Here is a 23,781-nt window from a genome sequence, read left to right as displayed (position 1 = left end):
TTGCTTTATATATCAATTTAACCATTACAAATAAAAACAACTAGCATCTCAGTCATAACATAATAGATTTAGAGTCAAAGGGGACCAATTCAGTATATCTCCTCCCATGGGGATTCAAAGATAAAAATGAAGTATTTCTTGCCTTTAAAATATTAAAAGGGTTATACAATCAATATAGATATATACCGATGATGCATAGAAAAAATAGTAATTTCCAGGTGTGGGGAAATTATCAAAACAATTCTCAAGATCAAAACTGGCTTCCTGTAGGATGTAGCATATACTTTGATCCTTGAAGGAAGCAAGAGATTTTAAGAGGGAGCAGTGAAAGTGAAACACATTTTAGATTTTTGAACCAAAACTGAGAATTCTGGACGTGGGGAAACAGAATATCACGAGTGAGATGTAATTACCATGTTGTACTGAAACATAGAGTAAGTATGACAATAATAATGTCAGAACTACATTCCAAGTTATGCTACTAAATTGTAAAGGACTTTAAATGCCAAATAGGATTTTGTATTTTTGTCCCAGAAGTAATGCTATTGTTCAGTTATTTCAGTTGGCTCCAATTCTTCGTAAACCCATTTGGGGTTTTCTTGGCAAAGATATTAGAGTGATTGGTCCTCTCCAGTTCATTTTACAAGTAAGGAAACTGAGGTAAGCAAGATTAAGTGACATCCCAGAATTGCATAGCTAGTTAGTGTGTGAATCTGGATTTGAACTCAGGAAGAAGAACCTTCCTGGCACTCTCTCCACTGAGCTTTCTTCAGAAGTAATAAGGATCAATTGAAGTTTATTGGATAAAGTTTCCCATATGAGAAACATGTGGTCAGTTAGAATTTTGTCTCAAGAATATCAATTTGGTAGCTATGTGAAAGATATATTAGAGAGGAAGAATAATTGAGATGGGAAACCAATTAGCAGGTCATTTCAGTAGCCCCTTCTGAGAGTTATCTGTGTGAGATGAGTGGATAGATAGTGCTCTTTCTTGAGTTATTTTTTCAACCCCATTTTGGGAGTTTGTGACCCCATTTGGTGTTTTCTTAGTAAATAAGAGTGATTGACCATTTTCTTCTCCTGCTCATTTTACAGATGAGGAGACTGAGGCAAAAAGGATTAAGTGACTTTGCCCAAGGTCAGATAGCTAATAAGTGTCTGAGGCTGGATTAGAACTCAGGAAACAGTCTTCTAGTGCTCCTTACACATTGTAGTCTTTGTATTTGCCATCATTTATTACTGATGTGTTTGATTATCTGACACCATTGATAGTTTTCCCATTGATGAAATTACAAAGTCGGAAGTTGTGACAGTCTTCTTATAAAAAGTTCCAGAAATTTCAGATTTTGTCACTTTTAAAAATCCATCTTTTTTTTTTTGGTCTTAGTTCTTTGGATTCCAGATCAGTAAAGAAGAAAGAAATCTGCAGCCACATTGGATCAAACTAAATGGGCTCAGTATTTTCTATAAAATGTAGAACCAGTCAGGATCATTGCAAAAAAAAATGTATATGATATAGAAACATTGATTGACAGTTTATACGCTTTATGTTTCTTAAACTTGAAAGGAAGAAAACATGTATTTACTATTTTCTAGGCTCTATATTAAGTACCATCTATCTACCTATAAATACATATGTGTGTATGTATATAATATATAATTATGTGTTACTGCATTTGATCTTCATAACAGCCTTGGGAGGGAGTTGCTGTTATTATCTCCAGTTGAGGAAGGCAGAAGTTAAGTGACTTGCCCAGGGTCATACAGGTGATCAGAAACCGATTGATCCTATGATATGCAGCTTACCTCGTCTGCAACGCTTTCCAAAAAGAGAACATAAATTAATATTGAACAGAGCTGAGCCAGATTTGTGGAACATCTGCTCTTGGTTCCAAGGTGTTAAAATCATGCATTGTAGATAGACCTGACTATCAGATTTGGGTGTTGGTTGATCCTTTTCCAGAAGACTTCCAGCTACTTTACATAAGGGAGGGCCCATTGTTTTCAAGTTCAGTCACGTCTCTACACCAAGTGTTTCTGTCCTATTTTAGGGTATTACAGACACTTGCATGTTAATTAGCTACTTTGAACCATTTGAATTAAATGCAAGGATGGTCTTTTCAAATGAAGATAATTTGAATTATTCATTTTAGCAATTGTTTCTCTTTGTGGGTGATTGAATTATTTCCCGAGTATGATTATTGCTAGTGATATCTTGGTGAGAAGCACCAAGTTCTTAAGTACTTCCTAACTGACCATTTACAGGCCTTCACCTTCATGGGAGAAAGTTAGCAAGCATTTTCTAAGATTTTATTAAGTCTCAGATACTATGTTAAGAACTGAGGATAATAACTGAAATAATCTTTGCCCTGAAAGAGTTTATGTTTTATCTCAAAATATACATTCTTCTGGGCTTATGTAACCTGGACTAGTTCCTGCTAAGACTAAGAAATGGCAATCCATATTCTATGGAGAAGGAAACTTCCTCCTCAGAAGCAGAATTAGTGCTTTGGTTTGGAAACATAGGTCAATATTATTACCTATTTTTATTTTCCTAGAAGAAGGATAGATTTTTGCTGCCCATCATTTTTGTCTTTCATTGGTCCCTGGGACAAGTCTGATTCTGCCATTACTACATTCTGAAAGCTTTGGGCAAATGGTATTTGTCAGTCTCTGCTCTGGTTATCTCCTCTTTTGGTTTTGATGGTTGAGAGTTATCCTTCCATGAGCAGCCAAATAAATCATTCTTGGGAAGGAAAGTGGTTTCCTGGGGGCAACTGTGTGATCTGAAAAATCTTTAAGGGTGTATCACCTAGGTTACTTTTTGGCATAAATGTGAACAGATGTGATGAAATATTTTTAAATGTTTCTTCCTGGCTTGTTTTTGTTACTAGGCTTATTTATTTAGAAATAGGAGTGAAGGCAATGATATGATATTCCACTGGCATTAGATTTTGATATTTTATTCATGATCTTAGACTTTAGATTTTTACTTGACTTTTAATACATAAAGAATCTGTGATTGCATCAATAAAGATATTTCCTCATATATCCCAATTGCAACAAGTTAGCATTTTTATACTTTTACCTTCTTTCAAACTGTGTGGAGTCTGTCCCAAACAAAACTATTGCTAATGTTCATATGCATCATACACAGTGCCCTTAAATCTTGGTGTAAGACCCTCTAGAATTTTATGTCCAATATAAATAGATTTTAATAACCCAGAGACATAACTTGAAATCATAAATTGCCTAAGGCTTATTTTTATAGTACTGAAGGGAAATTTGGAAACCATCCGGCAGAAATTAGACTTAGACTAACATTTCACACCATATTCCTCAATAAATTCAAAATAAATTTGTCACTAAAACATTAAAGACTATACTTTTTAAAGATTAAATGAGGGGTGGCTAGGTGGCGCAGTGGATAAAGCACCGGCCCTGGAGTCAGGAGTACCTGGGTTCAAATCCGGTCTCAGACACTTAATAATTACCTAGCTGTGTGTCCTTGGGCAAGCCACTTAACCCCATTTTCCTTGCAAAAAAAAAAAAAGATTAAATGAGAAGTAAACCAATGTACCTTTAACAGTTATTGTTAAGCAGTGAGTTTTTTACCAAACAAGGGTTAGGAACTCCTTAAAACTAGATTTGATTACTGGAAATTGAAAAGTTTTTCTAGAAACCTAATATATCATCTACAATGAGAAGGGGTCAAGTGGAAAAAATTTTTTTGTCAGCTATAATTTGTATCAAATGTATCAAATAATATAAATTCTTTAAAACCAAAATCCATTCCCCAGCAGAGAAATAGTTCAAAGGATGCAGTTACAGAAAAAATAATTACAAACTATTAATTACCACATTAAAGAAGACTTCAAATTATTAATGCAAGCCAAAACAACTTCACCTATACTCAGTGTCTCTTACCTCATAAATTGATAAAGATAAAAATTTGAAATTATTCAAAGAAAGCATATAAAATAATCATATATTTTGACCTAGGACAAAAGAAATACATACATATATAATATATATATATATATATAATATATATACCAAAATATTTATCGCAGCATTTTTAATGGTTTTAAAGACCTAAAAAACAAAGCAGATGCCATCAATTAGGCATCTCCCTTAATATCTAACCTGAAATTGGGGAAGGGCTAAATAAATCATGGTACATGAATTCAATAAGCTATTACTATGTTATTAGAAGCAACAAATATAAATACAGAGAATAGAAAGACTTAACATGAACTGATGCAAAGTAAAGGAGTGCAAGCCAGGAAAGCAGTTACATGTGTAATGACGCCAAAAATGTAAATGGAAAGAACAACTCCAAAACAATAGAAAACAAATGTCAAAAAAATTGCATATAATAAAAGCATGGCCCAAAAAAGAGAAGAAACAACACCTCTCCCCAGTGAAGCATTGCATTGTCAGATTTTTTTTTAATGTGTTCATCAGTTTTGCCAATTTTTCCTCTGTTCCTCTTATGAAAAATAATTCTTTGCTATAAGGGATGGCTCTCTGGGAATGTAAGGTGGAAGAATACAAGGGGAACTATGGATAGTTACAAAAAAGTTAGAATATGCTACCATGAAGCATCAGAGCAATATTTTAGGGAAGATTGTTTGTCTCATGTCTTTTATAAACACTATTCTTTTAGAAGGGGGAGAGTGGGAAGCAAAAAAATTTATTTAAGCACCTACCATGAGCCAGGAATTGTTCTAAGTCTTTATAAATATCTCATTTGATAATCAATGAGATAATACTTGAGCAGTTAAATCATAGTTGCATAAAATGTTAGTATTGGAAAGAATTGGGTTTTTAAATTTTTTATTATTTTGTTTTTATGTTGCCTTCATTTACGATTACAAAAAAGGAAAAGAATTCAGAAAAATAAATCAAAATATTAACTGATTCTGATAACATATACATATACATAAACATATACAATGTTCCACACCCATGGGAGTAGAAGGAAGTATCTTTTCAAAACTCTTCTCTTGGGCCTAACATGTTTTCCATATTGTCTTTAGTATCATTATAATTGAACAGTATTCAGTTTTGGGTTTTGTTGGTACTGAGTTTAACATTTCATTATTGTTAGAGCATGACCCATGAACTATATTTCCAGATAAAAATTGGTAAATATTTAACAAAATAAAGTACAATAAAAACATACTATGTATGGTTGAGTGAACCCTGTTTCTCTCTGAGTTGTATACCTACTGTATTTGTAAACTGTATAGTAGTTTTTCTAATCTTACCTTCTTCACTCTCCATCAGTTCATGTAAATTTGAGTTTTACAATAGCCATAATATTGCATTATAAATGCATCCCACAATTTGTTTAGTCATTCCCCAACTATTGGGTATTTATTTTGTTTTCTAACTGGTGTTACATTAAGTTTAGTGTATATTAGGTTTCTGATTCTGTATATGCCTATCACTGGATCTGAAGGTCAGATGATATGGAAATAATATTTATTTTTTAACATAAGAAGAGTTTTGTCCCAAGCAGAAAACCAAAGTTAACCATATCTCTAATTTCCCTATCACTGATCATGCTTACTCTCCTAAAATCCAATCTGTTGACACATAGTGTGTGCAATTATCTCCCATATGTTTTCTGTTCTCCAGCCTTCATCACTTGTCATCTGTACTACTGTAAATTTTAATTGTTCCTTAAGTCTCCACTCCCATAGTCTTCCACCTCTGCCTTTCCCTGACTTAAGATCCTTTGTATGAGACTTTACCCTGTCTTCATTCAAGTTAATTTCTAACTGCAATGTGTGCATCTTTTTTGTTGTTATTTCCCCATTAGAATGTAAACATTTTGAGGTTGAAAACCATTTTTTTTTTGGCCTGGCATGGAAGTGTTCAGTAAGCATTTGTTGATTGATTGCTTGATTTACATTTCTGTTATCAGTGGAGTAATCTTTCATGTAGTTTTTAAAAGTTCAAAGTTCTTTTGAAGACTTTTAATTCATATCCTTTGATCATTTATCCACTGATGAGTCAGAGGAAGTCAGAATGTTAGCTCCATCAAACTCTTTTGTCTTATCTATCGAGAAACTGAGGCTCAAAATGTATGATTAATAACATATGAGATCCATAAGTGCAGATCAGCTAATTCCTAAATAGGTGTTCTTTGTACTGGACTACAGTCCTTTCCTTTTTAAGCAATGAGGAATATTTTAATTGTCCTAATTTGATTTTATTATTTAATATCTCATTTTGTATATGCAGTTTGTTAATAAGTAATAAATTTACCTCTTTTAATATGCAAAGTTTTTTCTGGGGGGAGAGAGGATAAGGAGTGGGAACAGCTCTCAGATAGTAAACATTTGTCAGTGTTAAAAGTGTTGTTTCCTTAGAGCTTAGAGAATGTGTATGAATATATTAAATGACAAAGCATCAAGTTTTCAAATTAAAAAAAAACACAACTTTATAATTGAACACCAGTACAACAGGCAATATTTCATGATCTTAGAATTCTGGAGATGGAATGATCTACTCTGATTTCTTTATTTTCAGAAATAGAAACAGTGGCCCATAGAATTTAAGCAATTTGCTAAAGGTCACAATGTAAGTTCATTACAGAATAAAAACTAAAAGTCAGATGACTTTTATCACTATACATTTCAAGACTTCTAAAAGAAGACACTATCAATATAGATCTGTTTAATTAGAGCTTATTCTAGTTAAAATAACTTTAAATTTTATAATTTAAAGTTTTATGTTTCTTGCTTGTGATCTTTTCATACCTCAATATTCTTCTTCTCTGATTCCTCTCCTTGATCAAAAGAAAATACTTATTAATACCCAATACAATGATCTCATCTATCTGCCAGTAAATACATATTTCATTGTCCTTCTCTAGGAACCTAATTTTTTTCTTAATCTTTTTTTAGTGATTTTTAAAATGAAATTTTAGATTATCCATTTAAAGTTTTTTTACTTATTTCCTTCATGGGCCCTTTGCTTTACTTGTTAAACTTTCTTCATCACTCAGTACACATGAGAGGAGTCTATCTGCATCAGCTGGGCAAATATTTATTATCCCTTGTATATTCTTTGCCCTTTTACTCCTCTCCACCCTACATTTATGTCATTTTTCTCACCTGGACAAACCTCACACTTTCCCTACCCCATCAATTTTCTATCCTGTCTTGAAAATTCACTTCCTCCAAGAAAACTTTTTCGGTGGGGGGAGGAACCCAACTACCATCAAAAACATACAATTCATCCTGTTTCATTATCTGCTTCTACCTTCCAGGACTTTTCTATGCTGTCATTATAGTTATCACTATCCTAATTACTTTGAGTTTAAATGCATTTATTTGTATAGTAGTGGGTAATTCTTATTTGTGTTTCTGTATGCCATTTTTTGTTTCTGTCACTTGGGGTGTAAATGTGTGTGGGGGGGGCTTGTATACTCATCCACTCATCATGTATATGTGTTTTATTTTCTCTTCTGTTATCTTTGGAAATTACAGTTCTCAGTAGTGTAGTTTGGAGACCCCTGGAGGTCACTGAGACCATTTCTAGAAGTCTATGAGGTCAAAACTATTTTCATAATAATGTTAAGATATTTTAATTTCTAACTGCTGTTTTGAATAGTGATAATCCACATGGACAGAAGCTCTTCAGGGTGTTGTTCCTCAATAATCTTCAAGAATCTAAATGTATTTCTGAGCCCTAAGGACCACAATTCTTTACATTGTTTCCCTGCATTCGGTTTGGCAGAAAGCATTTTTATGCTTCACTTTTCTACTCAGTAGCTACTTTCAATCAAACATATTTAATGGCTCCCTATTAGGTAAACCTAGTTTGGCAGTCAGGGAGCTATATAAATTCACCTTTTCATTCTCACTATACACCCTTTGATCCAGTCATTTGTCCTATGAATATATGCTCTGCTTCTTACCACTCTTCATTTGCTCTCCATCTTTTTTCTCTAAAGCCTTATCTTCCATGCTTCCTCTACTAATATCTTAGTCATTGTTCTAGGTAAAGTTCTATCTGGCAACAAGGTAGACCTTGGCATATATATATATGGGGACAAGTCAACATTTACTCTACCGAAACACAGAATTCCCAAGCTATTGTGGAAGGGATATGCAGAATGAGGCCAGCTTAAAGAATCTTCCTCATGTTCTGCAAAGATGTGCTTCATGACCCTTGGCCTATGCAGCCCTCAAGTTTCTATCATTTCTAAGAAGTTGAACTAACAGAACAATTTATAAAACTTTGTGGGGGCTGTGGCTTCCTTGGAAGACCCATTTTTAACAAATATCCCAAAGTCCTTGGACCTTAGGAAAATTCCTTATTTGACCCCAGCCTAAAATCTAAGAAGACTTCGCTGATTCTTTTCCTCCAATCTTAATTCTCATTGATTCACATTTAAGATCTCAGATTACTGTATTTTCCCCATGTATAAGATGCACTCTTTTTTTTTAAAGTTTGGGGTCTAAAACTTTAGTGTCTTATAAAATGGTTATAGATTTTTTACTTGCATTTCCTACTTTTTTGCACTTGTTGTCTTTGTGCTCATTGTTTCACATTTGTTACCAGTATATTAGGTTACATTTTTGTCATGTTCTGGCCAGGAATGGCACAGAAAAGATTTTCATACAGTACATACATTCAAGTTAAAAGTGAGTGGCAATCATGGTCCTCCTCCAACTGAGAAAATAATCTAAGACTGACTATGGGAAGAAGAAACCCTACTGAAAATGTCAAAGTAGAAGGAGGCCATGAAAGGGAAGTCAGCCAAATGGCCTGAGTTAGAGAGAAATTTGAAGAGATGGATTGAAGAGCAAAGGCCATTGGAATTCCTGTGTCCACAAAGGTGGTTCAGTACAGAAGAATTGCTGATGAAAAGGAAGTGACTGTTTCCAAGGAGGACACAGTTGGTACTTCAGAGTCATGAAATGAAATGGACTAAGCATGTGTCCACACACAGTGATTCATCATCAAACGTGGATAAGGACAAGTCAATGGATGGGAGTTTTGACAGTGATGAGGAGTTGTAAGAATTTTATGATGAATAAAACTTGAGTTCAATAACTTTATATAATACTTTTTTTCAAATTTCAAGCCCCCAAATTAAAATTTGTCTTATACATGGGGAAATACAGTACATTTTTGTCCTCCCACTCTAATATACTTCTCATGTAATAGAGTCTGTGGTAGGATCTTATCCCTGTTCTGCTGTAAGCTACACAAGATCAGCAGTTCCTAGTACAGTATCAATCTCTATTAGAAATGGGGACCACTAAACCAAGGATCCAGAATATTTCTCAATTATATTTTAATCTTGTTTGCATGTTTGACCCTTCTGTTGTACACAGATTTTTAACAAATATCTTTTGAATAAATAAATGAATACTCATAGGCAAATTTGATATTTTCTATTTCCAAAAATCTCTAAATTTATAAGATTTTATTTGGATAAAAGAATGATTTTCTGTGCCTTCATTGGGAGGAGAGAAAACATTCTGAATGAGAACTCCCTAATAGAAAATTTGTTTGTTTGTTAAACTTCTTTAGTTTCCTTTATCCCTTCTTTCTTCTGGCAAACAAACAAAAAAGAGGTCCATTTTGACAAGACCAATGGATAAAGGAAATGACTGGGAAGAATGGTGATTCAAGTGAACAAGGTAGAAGAGTAGAAGCAGTGGGAAAGTGATGACCTTGGTTCTTAAACATACTTCTTAAACAACAGCAGAACTTCTATTATTATTATATTTCTATTATTTATCTAAAGTCTTGAGAATTAAGTAAAATCATTTATTCAGTTGGCACATATTAAGCACTGTCTAAGTACAAGTCAGTAGTTTTGCCAGAAGATAGAGTAAGGAAAGAAGGTTGGAATGACCCAAACTCAGATCCTGGCAATGAAAAAGAAGCTAGCAAAGACAATAGTGACTTTTGGGACCAGAAATTTGGGGGGGGAGTAACTGTATTACATAAACATTGACTTATTACATATTCCTTCCTTATTACTATATATTAAAATATGGAGGGCCCCATCAATGTCTTACCTTTTGCAGTGACAGAAGATAACTACTATAAAAATATCCATGTCACCTGAGCACATTACTTAACTTCTCTCTGAACCTCATCTTCCAAATGAGTGAATAGGGCAAGATAATCTTTCATGTCTCTATCTTAAAAAGCTATCTATTAGTATTTGTGAAAGCAGAGTCATAGTATTGGGAGCAGACTTAGAAGTCATTTGATTCAACTCTTGCCTTAAGCTTAAATCTTTATTGTACTATCTCCTACCTATCATGATCCAACCTCAGCCTGGCCACCTTAAATAATTGGGAGTTTATTCTATACAGTTTTCAGAAGGATCAGTTTGTTAGAAATTCTTATATTGCACCAACTTCAGCCTTCCTCCACAGTTCTCTCTCACTCGATTATCTTTCTTCCTCCTTCCATTTCCTTGGTTCTGTTTAAAGCACTGAAAAGGTATTGAGATACAGTGGAAAACTGATTCTGGTATCAGATAATCTGCTTCTTGTCATTCACTCTCTTTGTGACTTTGGGCAAGTCACTTACTCCTCTGGTCTTTAGACTAAACTGCCTCCTAAATCCCCTTTAGTTCTACATCTATGATCCTCTCATATCCTAAATGGGATCTGCAAGCATCCACCTTACAATGGTGTCAATCTGTCTAGTAAAGCATTTCCAATGATGAGAGTACTTCCTTTATTCATGGGTACTATTAGTACAAATAATTGGTGCCTCAGAGCTACACCCTCCCTCACAAAGAGACCAACAAGCCCAGTCTAGGATTGATTCCCATTAGCATTAGTTTTACCTCCTAATCTGACAGAATGAGGCCAATTCTGCATTTTCCTCCAGGTGTCCATAGATGCAAGCAGGATCCTAACCTAGAAATCAAATGCTAAACACTAGATTCAGACCCTAATGGACAGGCTATATCAGGAACTAAACTAACTTGTGCCATTGGACCTTAGGAAGAGTGTTCCCGACCCTGGAAATATAGTAGTTCTTTTTTCGTATCCCCAAAATGACCCCCTCACCCACTTGCCCCAACACACACACACACACACACACACACACACACACACGCCTACCATTTTTATCATATATAATTGTCCCCTGTGTCTCTATTGGATCATCAATATCAAACTTTCGTCACTTTAACCTGTATATACTAATGGCTCAATTCAGATTAAGGAGTCACAACAAATGAGTCTTTTCTATCACATGACCTCCCCTGCTTATTTTCCCCTTATCCATACCTATAAGTTCTCTCTTTCTTCCAACTCTCTCTCTCCTTTTTGAAAGGAATTATCTCAGTTGAGTGTATTTTCTTGTCAATCAAGGATATTACCTTCATATGGTGGTAGATTGCACATCATTAATGGGGAATTTACCCACAAATTTACCACCTCTACTCTTTGGTCAATAAAACTTGAAGCAAACCAACTTGATTTCTATAAAAAGGGGATGAGGGGAAAACTCTTATTCACAGCCTCAACCCCTTAAATTTATTTCAGAATATTTTGCAGACTTCATTCTTAGAATTAATCTGAGCATAAGTTCTTAATTTCCACTCATATATATGTGTATGTGTGTGTGTCTGTTTGTTTGTTTTTATAAAAGCCAAACTTCCCCTAATATCACTTGAATTAATTTAGTAGTCTAGTGAAAGTTCTTCTACATAATATAGTGTTAGCTGTACACAAAGACATCTCCCCCCCCCTTTATAACCTTTCAAAGATAGAAGGAAGCTGATGTATCCTTTTCTGCTTAAAGACAATGAGACCCAGGGAACTTCTAGTGACTTGCCCCAGATTGCCCAGATGGTTGTATGTGATTAATGGCAGATAGAGGACAAAAGAAACCAGGTCACTAGTCACTGCAGAAAAGAAATGGGCTGCAGAGGTCTTCTCCAGGTAGCCTTTCAAAGTGGCCATAACAAAACTGTTGCTAGGGTAGAGCCAGAGACAGAGAGTCAGTCTGTCAGCAGTTACGGCAGCAGCAGCAGACTTTCTGTAGCATAGTGACTATCATCTGATTTTGGTTAAAGGATGTCTTGTATCAGCTTCTATAAAGGAGGCTACACCTCCTTTCCTTTAAAAATATTTTCATTCTGAGGTTAGTTGCTCCAGAATCGTAGGGAAGGGACCTCATCATCTTGCAACTGGCTTTAAAGTCAAACAAAGAGCTGTTAACCATTATGAAATATATATTAAAAGGAAGTCTAAAGAATTGGGCAGACAGGTTATTTTCAGGTATTCGGTGAATTAAAACATTTATCTTTTTTTGTCTATAGCTTTGTTTTTAATTACCAAGTTAGAAAGAACAGGTATTTATGAAAAAAGCAGTTGTAGTCTGGCATCACTGAAGCATTTATGAGATCCCATTTTCTTGGGTTCTACTTGAATGAAAAAATCAGTGATAAGTAGTGATCCTAAATTATTGAGTAATTCCTGTGCAGCATTTATGTTTTTCTTCAAGCCACCTTATTTGATTTAATAATAAGTTTTGTTTGTATGGGTGAAAAATTAATAAATAATGACTGATAAACCAATATCATGGAAATGCAGCATATTCTATTTCCCAAAAAAATGGGACACATTGAGTTGGAAATACGATAATCAACTTTTAAAGAAACACCATAACTATGATTATAGATGATTTGTTGTTTATTATTCTTATTTAATACCTGACCAAAAGCCCCAGCTTTAGTAGCTTTTTAAAAAATTATCTATAATTGTCTATAAAAATTTATCATAGTAGATTTTTTCTTTTTAAATTTGTGACAGAACTATTATTCTCTCCCTTCTTGCAGTCCCTCCTCCTTCCTCCATTTAGTATTTTAACAATCACCTCTTTTCTTTTTTGTAGTGTTACAATTGCTGTTCAACAATGCCCCCTACCCCATTTAGGATCATAACTATAAATCCACTTTTTTACTTCTTTATGATTCATATTAGATTATTGCAGATGAATGCATAATATATTAAATGCATATGCATTTAAAATATTGTTTTGATTTGTTTCTGAATTATTTCTCTTAAGAGATTCTATCAAGGGAAATAAACAATTTCTCTCATATCCTGTTCTTGTAGGAAGAATTTTAAATCGCTTCTCCAAAGACATTGGCCATCTGGATGATTTGCTGCCTCTGACATTTATGGACTTCATACAGGTGAGATGGTTCTGACTTTGGATTCCTAAACAGAGACCAAATGAGTTGCTAATTCTGTAAATCCTGTTCATTAAGAGAAAAATCATCTTACAGTATGTAGTTTTAGTTTAATAAAAGGTCTTGTTTGTAAGAGAAAGGTGTGGCTGTAATTTCAAGTGTAAGTTAACATGAGTAATAACTGGTCCGTAGGCGTGGCTACACTATCGTGTCAAGGTTTCAATTCATAACAGCTACATGCTTAGTAAGTTGCTCCTGATTTGCCTCCGGGATATCTGGCATGGGTTTTGCTTTACTGTGAACACATTTCATAATACAGAAACAATCACCTCGCACGGAAAGATAGCCTAGATTAACTAAATTATGCATTGTATTACCACAAAGACCAAATATTTACTGCACCATTTTTGGATGAAAACAGGTGTGGTTCCTTACAAAGAAGAGATTAGTAATAATAAGATGAAAATAATACTGTGTTAACAGGAACAATAGAAAGTAGTTATTGCAGGTACCAAGCCTTGAAAGGCCAAGTTTATTTGATCCAGTAATTGAGTACAGGATGAAAGCTACATCAGGAAATGTCTTTTTTGTTTTTCTAGGCAGTACTTTTCACACATTAATAGCTGAAATATCTTTAAGAAAACAAACAAATCCACAAAGAATTTTTCTTCTCTAAAACTTTTGTTTCATCTATGAATTTGAGGCTTCAAAAATAATCTGTGAGTTTCTGATCTCATCATAGTTGAGTACTGATAGCCTTTCTATTATTTTTATGGCATCTTCTTTTCAGTGATTCCAATCACAGTATTTTTGTCTGCATTTCCTGGTGTTTTCATAGAAATGAAATACCTCCATTAACATTTTCAAAGATTTTGGACTGATTTAATTTAGTAAGCATCTGTTAATGATTAATGTGTATGAGCCTCTTCTCTTCTTCCATGCTAATGAATAAATGTTTTATCTAGTAGCTAACAAAGAAGTTGTACTTTGACCCTGAAGTAAGGCTATCATTGCTCTATGTCATATTCTGTTGGGTGTTTGGTTTGGTTTGGTTTGGTTTTTTGCTATATTCAAAAGTTGTTCCATAATATAATTTCTCTGAAGGATGTTAGAAGCTCTTCTGAAATTATTACTCAAAAAAGTTTAAATCACTTATCTTGAATCTTGTGAGGATAAGTCCTGTTCTGTGATTACATTGATAAAGAGAATTCCCAAATTGGAAACAACCTGAGTCAATTCAAGCTGATAACTCAACTGTAAATAATAATCCTAAAATATTGCTTTGGGTACCCAAAGGTCAGATGTCTTATCTATGGACTCCTATTTATTATGTGCTAAGTGATTGATGGATGCAGTTCTTTTGACACCGTAACTAGACCTCTATCCACAAGTTCATTCTACTTCTTTTTGGGAAAATTAGTTTCATCTAATTTGCTTGCCTTAAAGCCATAGACTTTGTCCTATAGGAACATAGCAATAGATACCTTACTTGAAATAGTTATCGTGTTGAACTCTTTCATGTTTACCAAAACTAAATAAATCCGGACTCTTCAGAGTTTTAGGAGAACCAGAGCTTCTCAAGACCTTTTCCCACAAGTGTTTCTTATTGGTTGTGGGTACTTAATTTACTTCTCAGAAGTCTCAACCTAGACCCTGTACTTCTCCACATAACACAGGTGAAAATACAGTTTTCCTCTGTATTCATGATTCATTTAAATAATAAACAAAAGGGTTTGAAGGCCTTCTGTTTGTTTGCAACTCTAAAATGAGGCAGTGTTGACTTCTTTAAATAGGGCAATGATTGCCATATTTAACATTATGCATGATCGCCCTCATAAAATATTCCAAAAAGAATGAGGAAATAATGTGCCTATTTTGCTTTGGGCTATTAAATTAGCTACAAAGAGCTAGATCTCTCATCTGTCAACAGTCTTGGTTAAACTATCATTGGCAAATATCACCAATGTCATTTTCTTGATCTCATATTTAATAGCAAGGGCCTATCACAGGCATTGTCTTTGAGAAAGAGGTTTTGTACTAAGGATAACTCAGTTATCAGTTATGATAAAGATCTTTTGTCACCTGTTTTGTTCGCAGGTGTCTTTAATAAGGCTTCCCATAATCCCTTCAGGAAGAAATATTTTCTTCTTTTTAAAACAGTATTAGCTAAATATAAAAGCTTTGATCCCTCCCATTGTTGTTGATTCTTTGAGGGACATTTCCCAACATTCATTGTTTAAATGGCTGTCAGGAAGAATCAAGTGAAACTTAATAAACAATGCAGCAACTGGTTCCTCTTACTTTATGTGAAGAAGCTTTTCTTTAGAGGATTTGCATTCAATAAGTGGTCCTTTTACTATTATCCTGAGTTCCAGAAACAATCATTTTGAAGTTTTTCTGCTCTGTCACTATATTTGTAAGTGTATATTTTGAACCATAAAATTATTCTCAAATAAAAGTCCACTCAATTCAAATTGTTAATTGACCTAAGAAGAAAGCTGATGTGGTCAAAAAGGCTACCAAAACCAACAAATGGCATTCTAGAGACTTTAATAAAATCATGTAATCCTCCAGAAATCATGATTTCAACAGGCAGAGAATTTTAAAAAAATTATTTTCAAAGTCAGATACATTATATTCATTCATATTTCTCCTCCTTCAAACCTGTTAGTCATGTTAGAAATGTCCTGGTAATAAGACTTCTATTAACTGACCTTAAGGGAGTACTGCTGACAAAGTGTAGGAGGCAAGGTAAAAATGGCAACCCTACCTCTCTCCACATGGAGTTGTGCCACCTGTTTTCAGCCTTTGGTTTTGTTAAAGGCAAGTCAAGCTCACAATAGCTTAGTCCTGGGGATTATGGATTGATGGTGTCCAGGAGTAAAAAACAGTGGCAAGAACCTGGCTCTGAAGAATGAGTAACTGGGTATAAGTCCTGCCCTTTGTGAACTTGGACAAATCATTTACCTTCCATAATTCTCAGATTCCTCATCTGTATAGTAATACCTATATAATAAAATCTGCCCTAAATCTGTGATCCAATCCAATAACTGAAAGAAATAAACAAGTTATTTATTATTTACTATACTTTCCCAATCACATAGAAAGTAGAAATAGATATGTTATTCGTTTATCTTATCTATCCCTTTAGAATGCCCTCAGGCATTTGATGGATAATAATATCCATTTTGATGTGAGTAGAGATTTTTTAATTGTTAGCTCTTTATAATACTTTCTATTTAAATTTGGAGACATTTTGTTACTCTATTCTAATAAGATTCTTTAAGGAATGAGGAATCTTGAGCTGTTCTTGTCCAGCTGAATACACCAAAGTGGAGCCCTTCAAACTGATGAATGAAGATCATGAAAGAATGAGAGATAGAAACTGTTGTATGCATTTCCTTGATAAAAACTGGTTGGACATGTAGTTGCCCTTTAGGGAATTTAAATGTCACTGATTTAATTTAAAGCCACATTATTACCTTGAATGGAATTTCTGGGGGTTCTTAAGGGCAAATTAGGAAATAACAATTCTAAACTGACTCTATAAACTAGGATTATTCACTCATAAAAGGAATTAACCCTATCCATTTGGCATAAAACTTAGAATAAAATTGTGCTATGATAGTTGTTTTTTTTAACTAATTATCAATCCTGGATAGTATTCAGTTTTTGATACTCCTCAGTATATTAATAATTCCTAATTTCCTTAATGTGTTTAATGCTTTTACTAGTACAAAGTTCTGGCAAACCAATTTAATCCTCCTGCTCCATTTGTAAAATTCCTTAGCTGAAGATCATAGATCTAAAGCAAAAAGGATTACCTGAGACCTCATTTTATGATTGGTGGTTGTTCTTCATTCTCAAAAAGGACCAAAATGATATCACTATGTTAAACCCTTGCAGTGGTTCTGACTATGGCTGATGAGACCAATATGGTTTTCTCTATCATAGGTCAGGCACAAATAAATAGTCCATGTGAACACCTGGGGTGGATTTTCTAAACTTATGTATCTCACACTTCCTTTGAGCTCGTTCAGTTCTGTTTTGCTCTCAGAGAATACTACCCTCTCTGATGAGGGAATCCAAGACCAAGGGAATTGTGACTTGACCAAGGATGAATCCTTCTTAAGTATCAGGACACATTTGAACTCAGCACTCAACTGATGTCCTTCAAAATTTAACAGCTCTTTTATAAAGCCTGTGATTCCTTCCATAGGAGTTGTTCTGGCTGAGGTATTTCATCACCAGGTAGACAACCTTTAAACCTTTAGATAACATGCCTTGCCTGGTCTTCGGATGACAGGCTTCATCATAGACTTGTCATTTTCATGATACCTACCAATACCTGCATACCTTCCAGAGTCCCAGAAAACCTAGCTGCCAGGATTGGACTGCAGGAGAATTCATGTTTTATAGGAATTGAAAATTCCCTTTATCATGAATTTCTGACCTTGAAGTAAATGGCAAATAAAACTATTACAAAGTATGTAATTTTAAACTCAGCACATGTTTGATTGCTTCATTCTAATGAGATGATGACAGAGATCTTTTGGTTTGATCTGTTTTTTTTTTTATATTTGAATATTTGGATCTAAGCTGTCACTATCATCATCACTCAGAAGTGTTTTTTTTTGCTCCCAGGTAAGCATGGGACTGTCCAGAGTTGAACAAAGGATCCCAGAGATAGTTTCCTCTTTCTGTTTTACCAAGTGGTTTGACCAGGAGTTAAGCAATAAGTATTTATTAAATACCTCTGTGCTAAGTGCTGTGAGAAACTTTCAGTGCTAATAATAATTTTCCCTTTCAAAAGGTTTTATATATATAGGGTATATGCCTGTGTGTGTGTGTGTGTGTGTGTGTGTGTGTGTGTGTGTGTGTGTGTACATATACATAATGGATAAAATGTGATAAGAAATTTTTTTAAGAATGAGAGGCAGCTTAATTTCCCTTTTTTTGGTACTCCTTTTTCCCATGGACACCTAAAAATCTCTAGTCACCACTTATTAGCACTCTAGCCAATATACCTCAGTCCCCCAAAAGCAACAAAATTATTTCAGGAAATAGAAGATCGGTGACTAAAACAACAAGACCAAATGGGTTTGGTGAAGTTCTATAAAGAATCAGAAAAAAGAGATCTCATTGTTTCTATGCTTGATGCCTCTAAGATAATTTCTCTGTTACTAAAGGCAGAGTATAGAGTAATATATACAAGTAACTCTGGCCTAGAAATAGAACTGTTTCCCGCTCTTTCATAGTTAAAGATTAATTATCTATGCTAAACTGAAATTTATAATTTTTAAGAATTAGAACACTTAATGCTTCTCTTTGAGAAAGGGGAGATCAGTTGTTCTCTTATGTTTTTGAAATATTTGTGTATGTCTGCTCTTAAAGAGGACACACACACACACACACACACACACACACACACACACACACACAGTATGAAAAGAACTAGAATTGATTCCAGAGGACCTGAGTCTAAATCTTACAGATAGGACTTTGGGTAGGTAAGTCATTGAACTCTTGGACCTCAGTTTTTTAATTCAAAAAAATGAAGGAGTTGCATTAGCCTATCTCTAAGGGCCATTCTCTAAATATTATGATGCTGTGATCTAATATAGATAATCACAAAGTTGACAGTGTAATTTACAGGCCAAAGAAAAAGTCATAGAAGGATATGTGTTTGTTGGCTTTTGGTGAACACCTCAGGCTTGCCTTACACTTATCAGAGAAGTTAGCCAATTTCTGGCAGTATACATCCATATTATCATATTATTGTTCAAACTTGTATTTTGTTATTGTTTTCTTAAATTAACAAAGTTTTGAAAATGAATAGTATTTTTTTATAAATTAGACAATCAACCAGTCTAAGAAATACTATTCATAGATTAAAAAAAGTTTATTAATAGACATTACCAATACCCATTGAGAGAAAGCTAATAAAACAATTAAATATAATAGGTCTACTATTCACCTTAACTGAAAAATGTGAACTGGAAACCAGTTAAATCTTGAAACAGGAATTTCATCTTAGAAACAGGTCATCCTTAGGGTGCTTGGTGGCACAGTGGGTAGAGCACTGGCCCTGGAGTCAGGTGGACCTGAGTTCAAATCCAGCCTCGGACACTTAATAATTACCTAGCTGTGTGGCCTTGGGCAAGCCACTTAACCCATCACCTTAAATTAAAAATATAGGAAAAGTAGAGGTTGCATAGAGTCAATAAAATTCACATTAATATTAAATACCTGAAATATTTAGCAATCAATAATTAAATCAAACATTTATGTAAGTAGCCACTACAAGTGCTAAGGATACAAAAAGAAGCAAAAGACAGTCACAGTCCCTGCCCTCAAGGAGCTTACAATCTAATAGACCAAACTGGGACTGTAATAGAGATCCTCATAAGAATTATTTTATCTTTATTTCTTTATAATCTGGTACCAGTAAAATGTTGTCTCTGTGTTTTTCCAACTGGAGCATATTCAGTAGGTGTTGTTGACTGATGTAAAGAGGCAAAACCTTTTTTTAATATTTGTTTTAAAAGGATGAATTAGTTTAGTCCTGTGATCTTATCCAAGGTAAAGAACCAGCCCTAAGGAACTTTCCAGCTATGGAAATAAGCAACTGATTGATGATTCATGTATATAGTCTTGGAGTACCATGAGGTTAAATATTTGACCCTCTGTTACACAGACTGTGTTAGAGGCAAGACCTACTACCCCAGCCTTCACTCTAAAACTCTGATCAAAACTCTAATTATATCTGCTATCCAGCTACAACAGTACCTTCATTGCTGCACAGTTATTCTCTACTCATCTCTTACTGACATTTTTACAACTCCTGAAGCAATTGTTCCAAATTATGTTTCCACTCAGGTCCCCCAACTCTTATCTATCTTGTCACCCCCCCTCACTTTCTGCCAATGATTTTACCTCCTATTGGTACTCTTCTAATCCTTGAGTCCTGTAAGAATGTTTTTTCTTTTTTCCATCTGAACCCCTTCACACAGTTCCTCATTCTCACCTCTACCATTTCCTTTATATTTTTATTCCGGCAATCATCTCTTCTCATATGTCACACTCATTTTACAGATAAGTGAAACATAGATTAGTTGTCTGACCTGGGGATTCCTTGCCAGGACTTGAACTCATTTATTCCAGTTCTCTATCTACTTTATCACAATTTTTACTGCCTCACTTAATCCACTCACTTTTGGACTACTGATAATATGACATCTGTCTTCAAATTTCTTTATTCTCTCTTAGTACCTTATTTGTTCAAGGCTATGAATGACCTTGTTGCCAGATTCCTTGGTCTTTTTAAAAAAAAAACACTGCATTTATCTTCTTATTCAAAATGAGTAATATGGAAATGTTTTACATGTTTGCACATGTATAATTGATATCTGATTGCTTATTGTCTCAGGCAAGGGGAAGGGAAGGATAGAATTTGGAATAAAAAACCTTTAAAAATGTTAAAAATTATTTTAATATGTAATCGGTGTTATATATATTTATGCATATGTATATATAAACATATATATGTATATCATTCTCATCTTTTCTGTAATATCTAACTCTGGGAACCACCTACTTTGTCTGATACTCTCTCCTCCTTGGAATTGTGTGATACTGAACTTCCACTGATTCTTCTTTCTTACTTGACTGTATATCATTTCTTCACCCCTTTTATCATGATTTTTCCTCTAGGTCCTCTTCTCTCTATCTACATTCTCCTTTCATGATGTCATCTACTCCCTGGTTTCAAATGTTATCACTATGCAAGTCACCACTCCTAACTTCTTCCCCTGAATTTCTAACTTCTTAGTACATAATTCTACTTGGCTGTTTTACAAGTCTAAACTGAATTCATTTGTATCCATTTGTGTGTCCAGATTGGAGGGGCCTTTTAGGAAGGCTAATCTTGAATATGTGCAGAAGTATGACCAGGATGGAGGCAAGACGTGAAGCCATTCCACAAGAGATTTGGTTTAACCAAAAGAAAAGAGTTAGTGAAGATGAAAATTTTGATTTCTTTGTAACCCCAGAAAGCAGAGCTTGAACCAGTGTTTAGAAGACAGCTATTAACTCAATATTGTTAAGAAGACATTTGTCAGGATATTCTTCTTTATATAACAATTTGAATTATTTTTTATTGACATGAACTACTTTGTGGGGTGGTGTCTTCATTGGAAGTATTCATATAGAGAGAATGGATGGATCAGATTAAAGAAGAAATTGTAAAATGCTTAGTATAGTCTGATACATAAGAACTTGTTAGCAATTATCATCATCACGATTATTATTGTTATTATTATTAATCATCATTATTCTGGTATGTTATAGAGGAGGTACATTACATTTATGGGGTAGGCAGTTTAATTTCATTACTTAAGTAAGGTTCCTTCTCCCCCTGCGGTTTTATTCTGTGAACTTAGAGGTCTGATAATTGCTACCTCTCCTACTTTTACACCTACTCTTACTGAATCCTGCTGATATTAATGTTAATCCTATATATAAGCCAATTCTTTTTTTACTTCATAATTTATCACAAAATTTATTTAACATTTTAAAATTCAAAGAGGTTAATACTGTCTTCCTTTCCCCAGTACCCCTAAATGTATCACATTGCCATTTTTTTAATCTCTTTTTTCCCCGTTAAGCATTGTGAAGTACAGATTAACCTATATATGAACCACATACATCAACTGGCACTTTTGTTCTGCTGTTAAATGTGAATGTGTTTACCTATTTCAATACCAAAATACATTTTGTTCCCTGAATTAAAGACTTTAATTCTGAGCAGAATCAATAAGGGACACATCAAGATATCTGATTATAAAATAATCAGGTTTTACTTCATAGGCAAATTAAAAGTGATTTCTTTAAATCTAGGGTATAAGTACATGCTCTCACTAAAAATAAAGCATAGTAAATGAATACAAATTTGTTTTGACATGTGAATTTTTAAAAATGTAACTTTCCCTCAGATATTATAAACTGAAGAATTAATCAGTTTAGGTAGACTTTTTTTCACCCCATGGGTGATTTGGGGGATTGAAACCTCAAGCTAAGTCATCAGTCTTATGTGGAAACCAAAATCAAAGGTACACTTGAGCTTCATTAAGAAATGCATGATGATGGGGCAGCTAGGTGGCACAGTGGATAGAATACCAGCCCCGGAGTCTCGAGGATCTGAATTCAAATCCTACCTCAGACAATAATTACCTAGCTCTGTGACCTTGGACAAGTCACTTAACCCCATTGCCTTGCCAGAAAAACAAAAGAAAAACAGAGACACGTGATGTCCAAGGCTATTTACAATGATAGCATCACTGTCCTTCCAACAACCCAGATTTGCAGCCTTTTAAACTCAAACTCTTGTATCCTATCAATTACTGAATCTTGTTTTATTCTCCTTTCACAAAATTTCTGACCCCCTTTTTCCACTCAAGTGACTGTTGCCTTAATTCAGAAGTTCATTGATTTTGTCTGAACTACTTCAGTGGCCTCCTAATTGATCTCCCTGCCTCTAGTCGCTAACTGCCCCAGTCCATCTTCCACAAAGCATCTGACTGTCTAAATCACTTCCTTACACAGTTAATTGGAGGGTGGGGATGGGGTTGAGTATAAATATCTTAGGTATTAAAGGAAACTATATCTAAATACATAACCCAGAGTTATAAAATCTATGGTGGAATAGAACTCAAAAATTGTTGCATATATATTTCTGAGCTATTGATTTTATAACTATGTAAAATAATACCTAAGAGGGAGCATAGTATAGTTTATACTCTACTATAAAATATTTGGATATAAGTGTGGCAGAGCTGCACAATGTCATCAACTTCACTCCTTCAGAGGCATTGAAATCCTATGGCAAGACATAGCAGTTGGTGTGAGGAACAAAGGAGATAATTACATTACATTACAGTCTACATTGGTTCCGTGAGTTGGTATAATAAGAGTTCTTGTGCATAAATAATATAATGTTAATGTAAATAATAAATTTATATTTAAATAATTTATATTGGATTGAATATTAAATTATATTGTATATGGGTATATTATATTAAATATAAAATTATATATCATATTAAATATAGAATTGTTTTATATTGTTAATTATATAAATAAAACCTATATAAAATAATTTATGTTTAAGTAAATTAAGTTAATAGAATCACAAGTCCATACTTCCTCCCTTTTTCTCTCCACTCAAACTTCCTACCCCCCAACTATATGCTATGTGTAAGTTATGGAGTAGGCAATGACTTTCTTGAATTTGTGTTTTTAAATTGGAAGATCAACTTTGCATTAGTATTTTATAAAATACATATGCTGACACTCCATGCATTCTTTATAGATTTCATGCCAAACAAGTTTTTAGAAGAGAGAGAGAGAGAGAGAGAGAGAGAGAGAGAGATAATAACTTAAATCCATAGAGTCAGCCTGGCCTAGTGGATAGAGAACTAGTCTTGAAACTAGGAAGATTTGGGTTTTCATCTTGTGTCAGACACAGACTAACTCTATGACCCCTTGGCATGTCATTTAACCTCTGAGTTCTCTAAGACTAG

General features: G+C 34.2%; 1 protein-coding gene across 3 annotated transcripts in view; it reads left to right on the top strand.

Moving 5' to 3' along the window:
- Window positions 1-23,781, top strand: part of ABCC4 (ATP binding cassette subfamily C member 4 (PEL blood group)) — a 273,974-nt gene that overhangs the window by 158,077 nt on the left and 92,116 nt on the right. For all 3 annotated transcript variants that reach the window (XM_074191906.1, XM_074191904.1, XM_074191905.1), the window contains one exon: window positions 13,125-13,204. In XM_074191906.1, the coding sequence (XP_074048007.1) occupies window positions 13,125-13,204 (80 nt within the window). The remainder of the gene's footprint in view (window positions 1-13,124; window positions 13,205-23,781) is intronic.

The sequence above is a fragment of the Macrotis lagotis genome, chromosome 6 (assembly GCF_037893015.1).
Source record: "Macrotis lagotis isolate mMagLag1 chromosome 6, bilby.v1.9.chrom.fasta, whole genome shotgun sequence".
NCBI classification, from domain to species: domain Eukaryota; kingdom Metazoa; phylum Chordata; class Mammalia; order Peramelemorphia; family Peramelidae; genus Macrotis; species Macrotis lagotis.
This window is presented reverse-complemented; position numbering and strand designations above follow the sequence as displayed.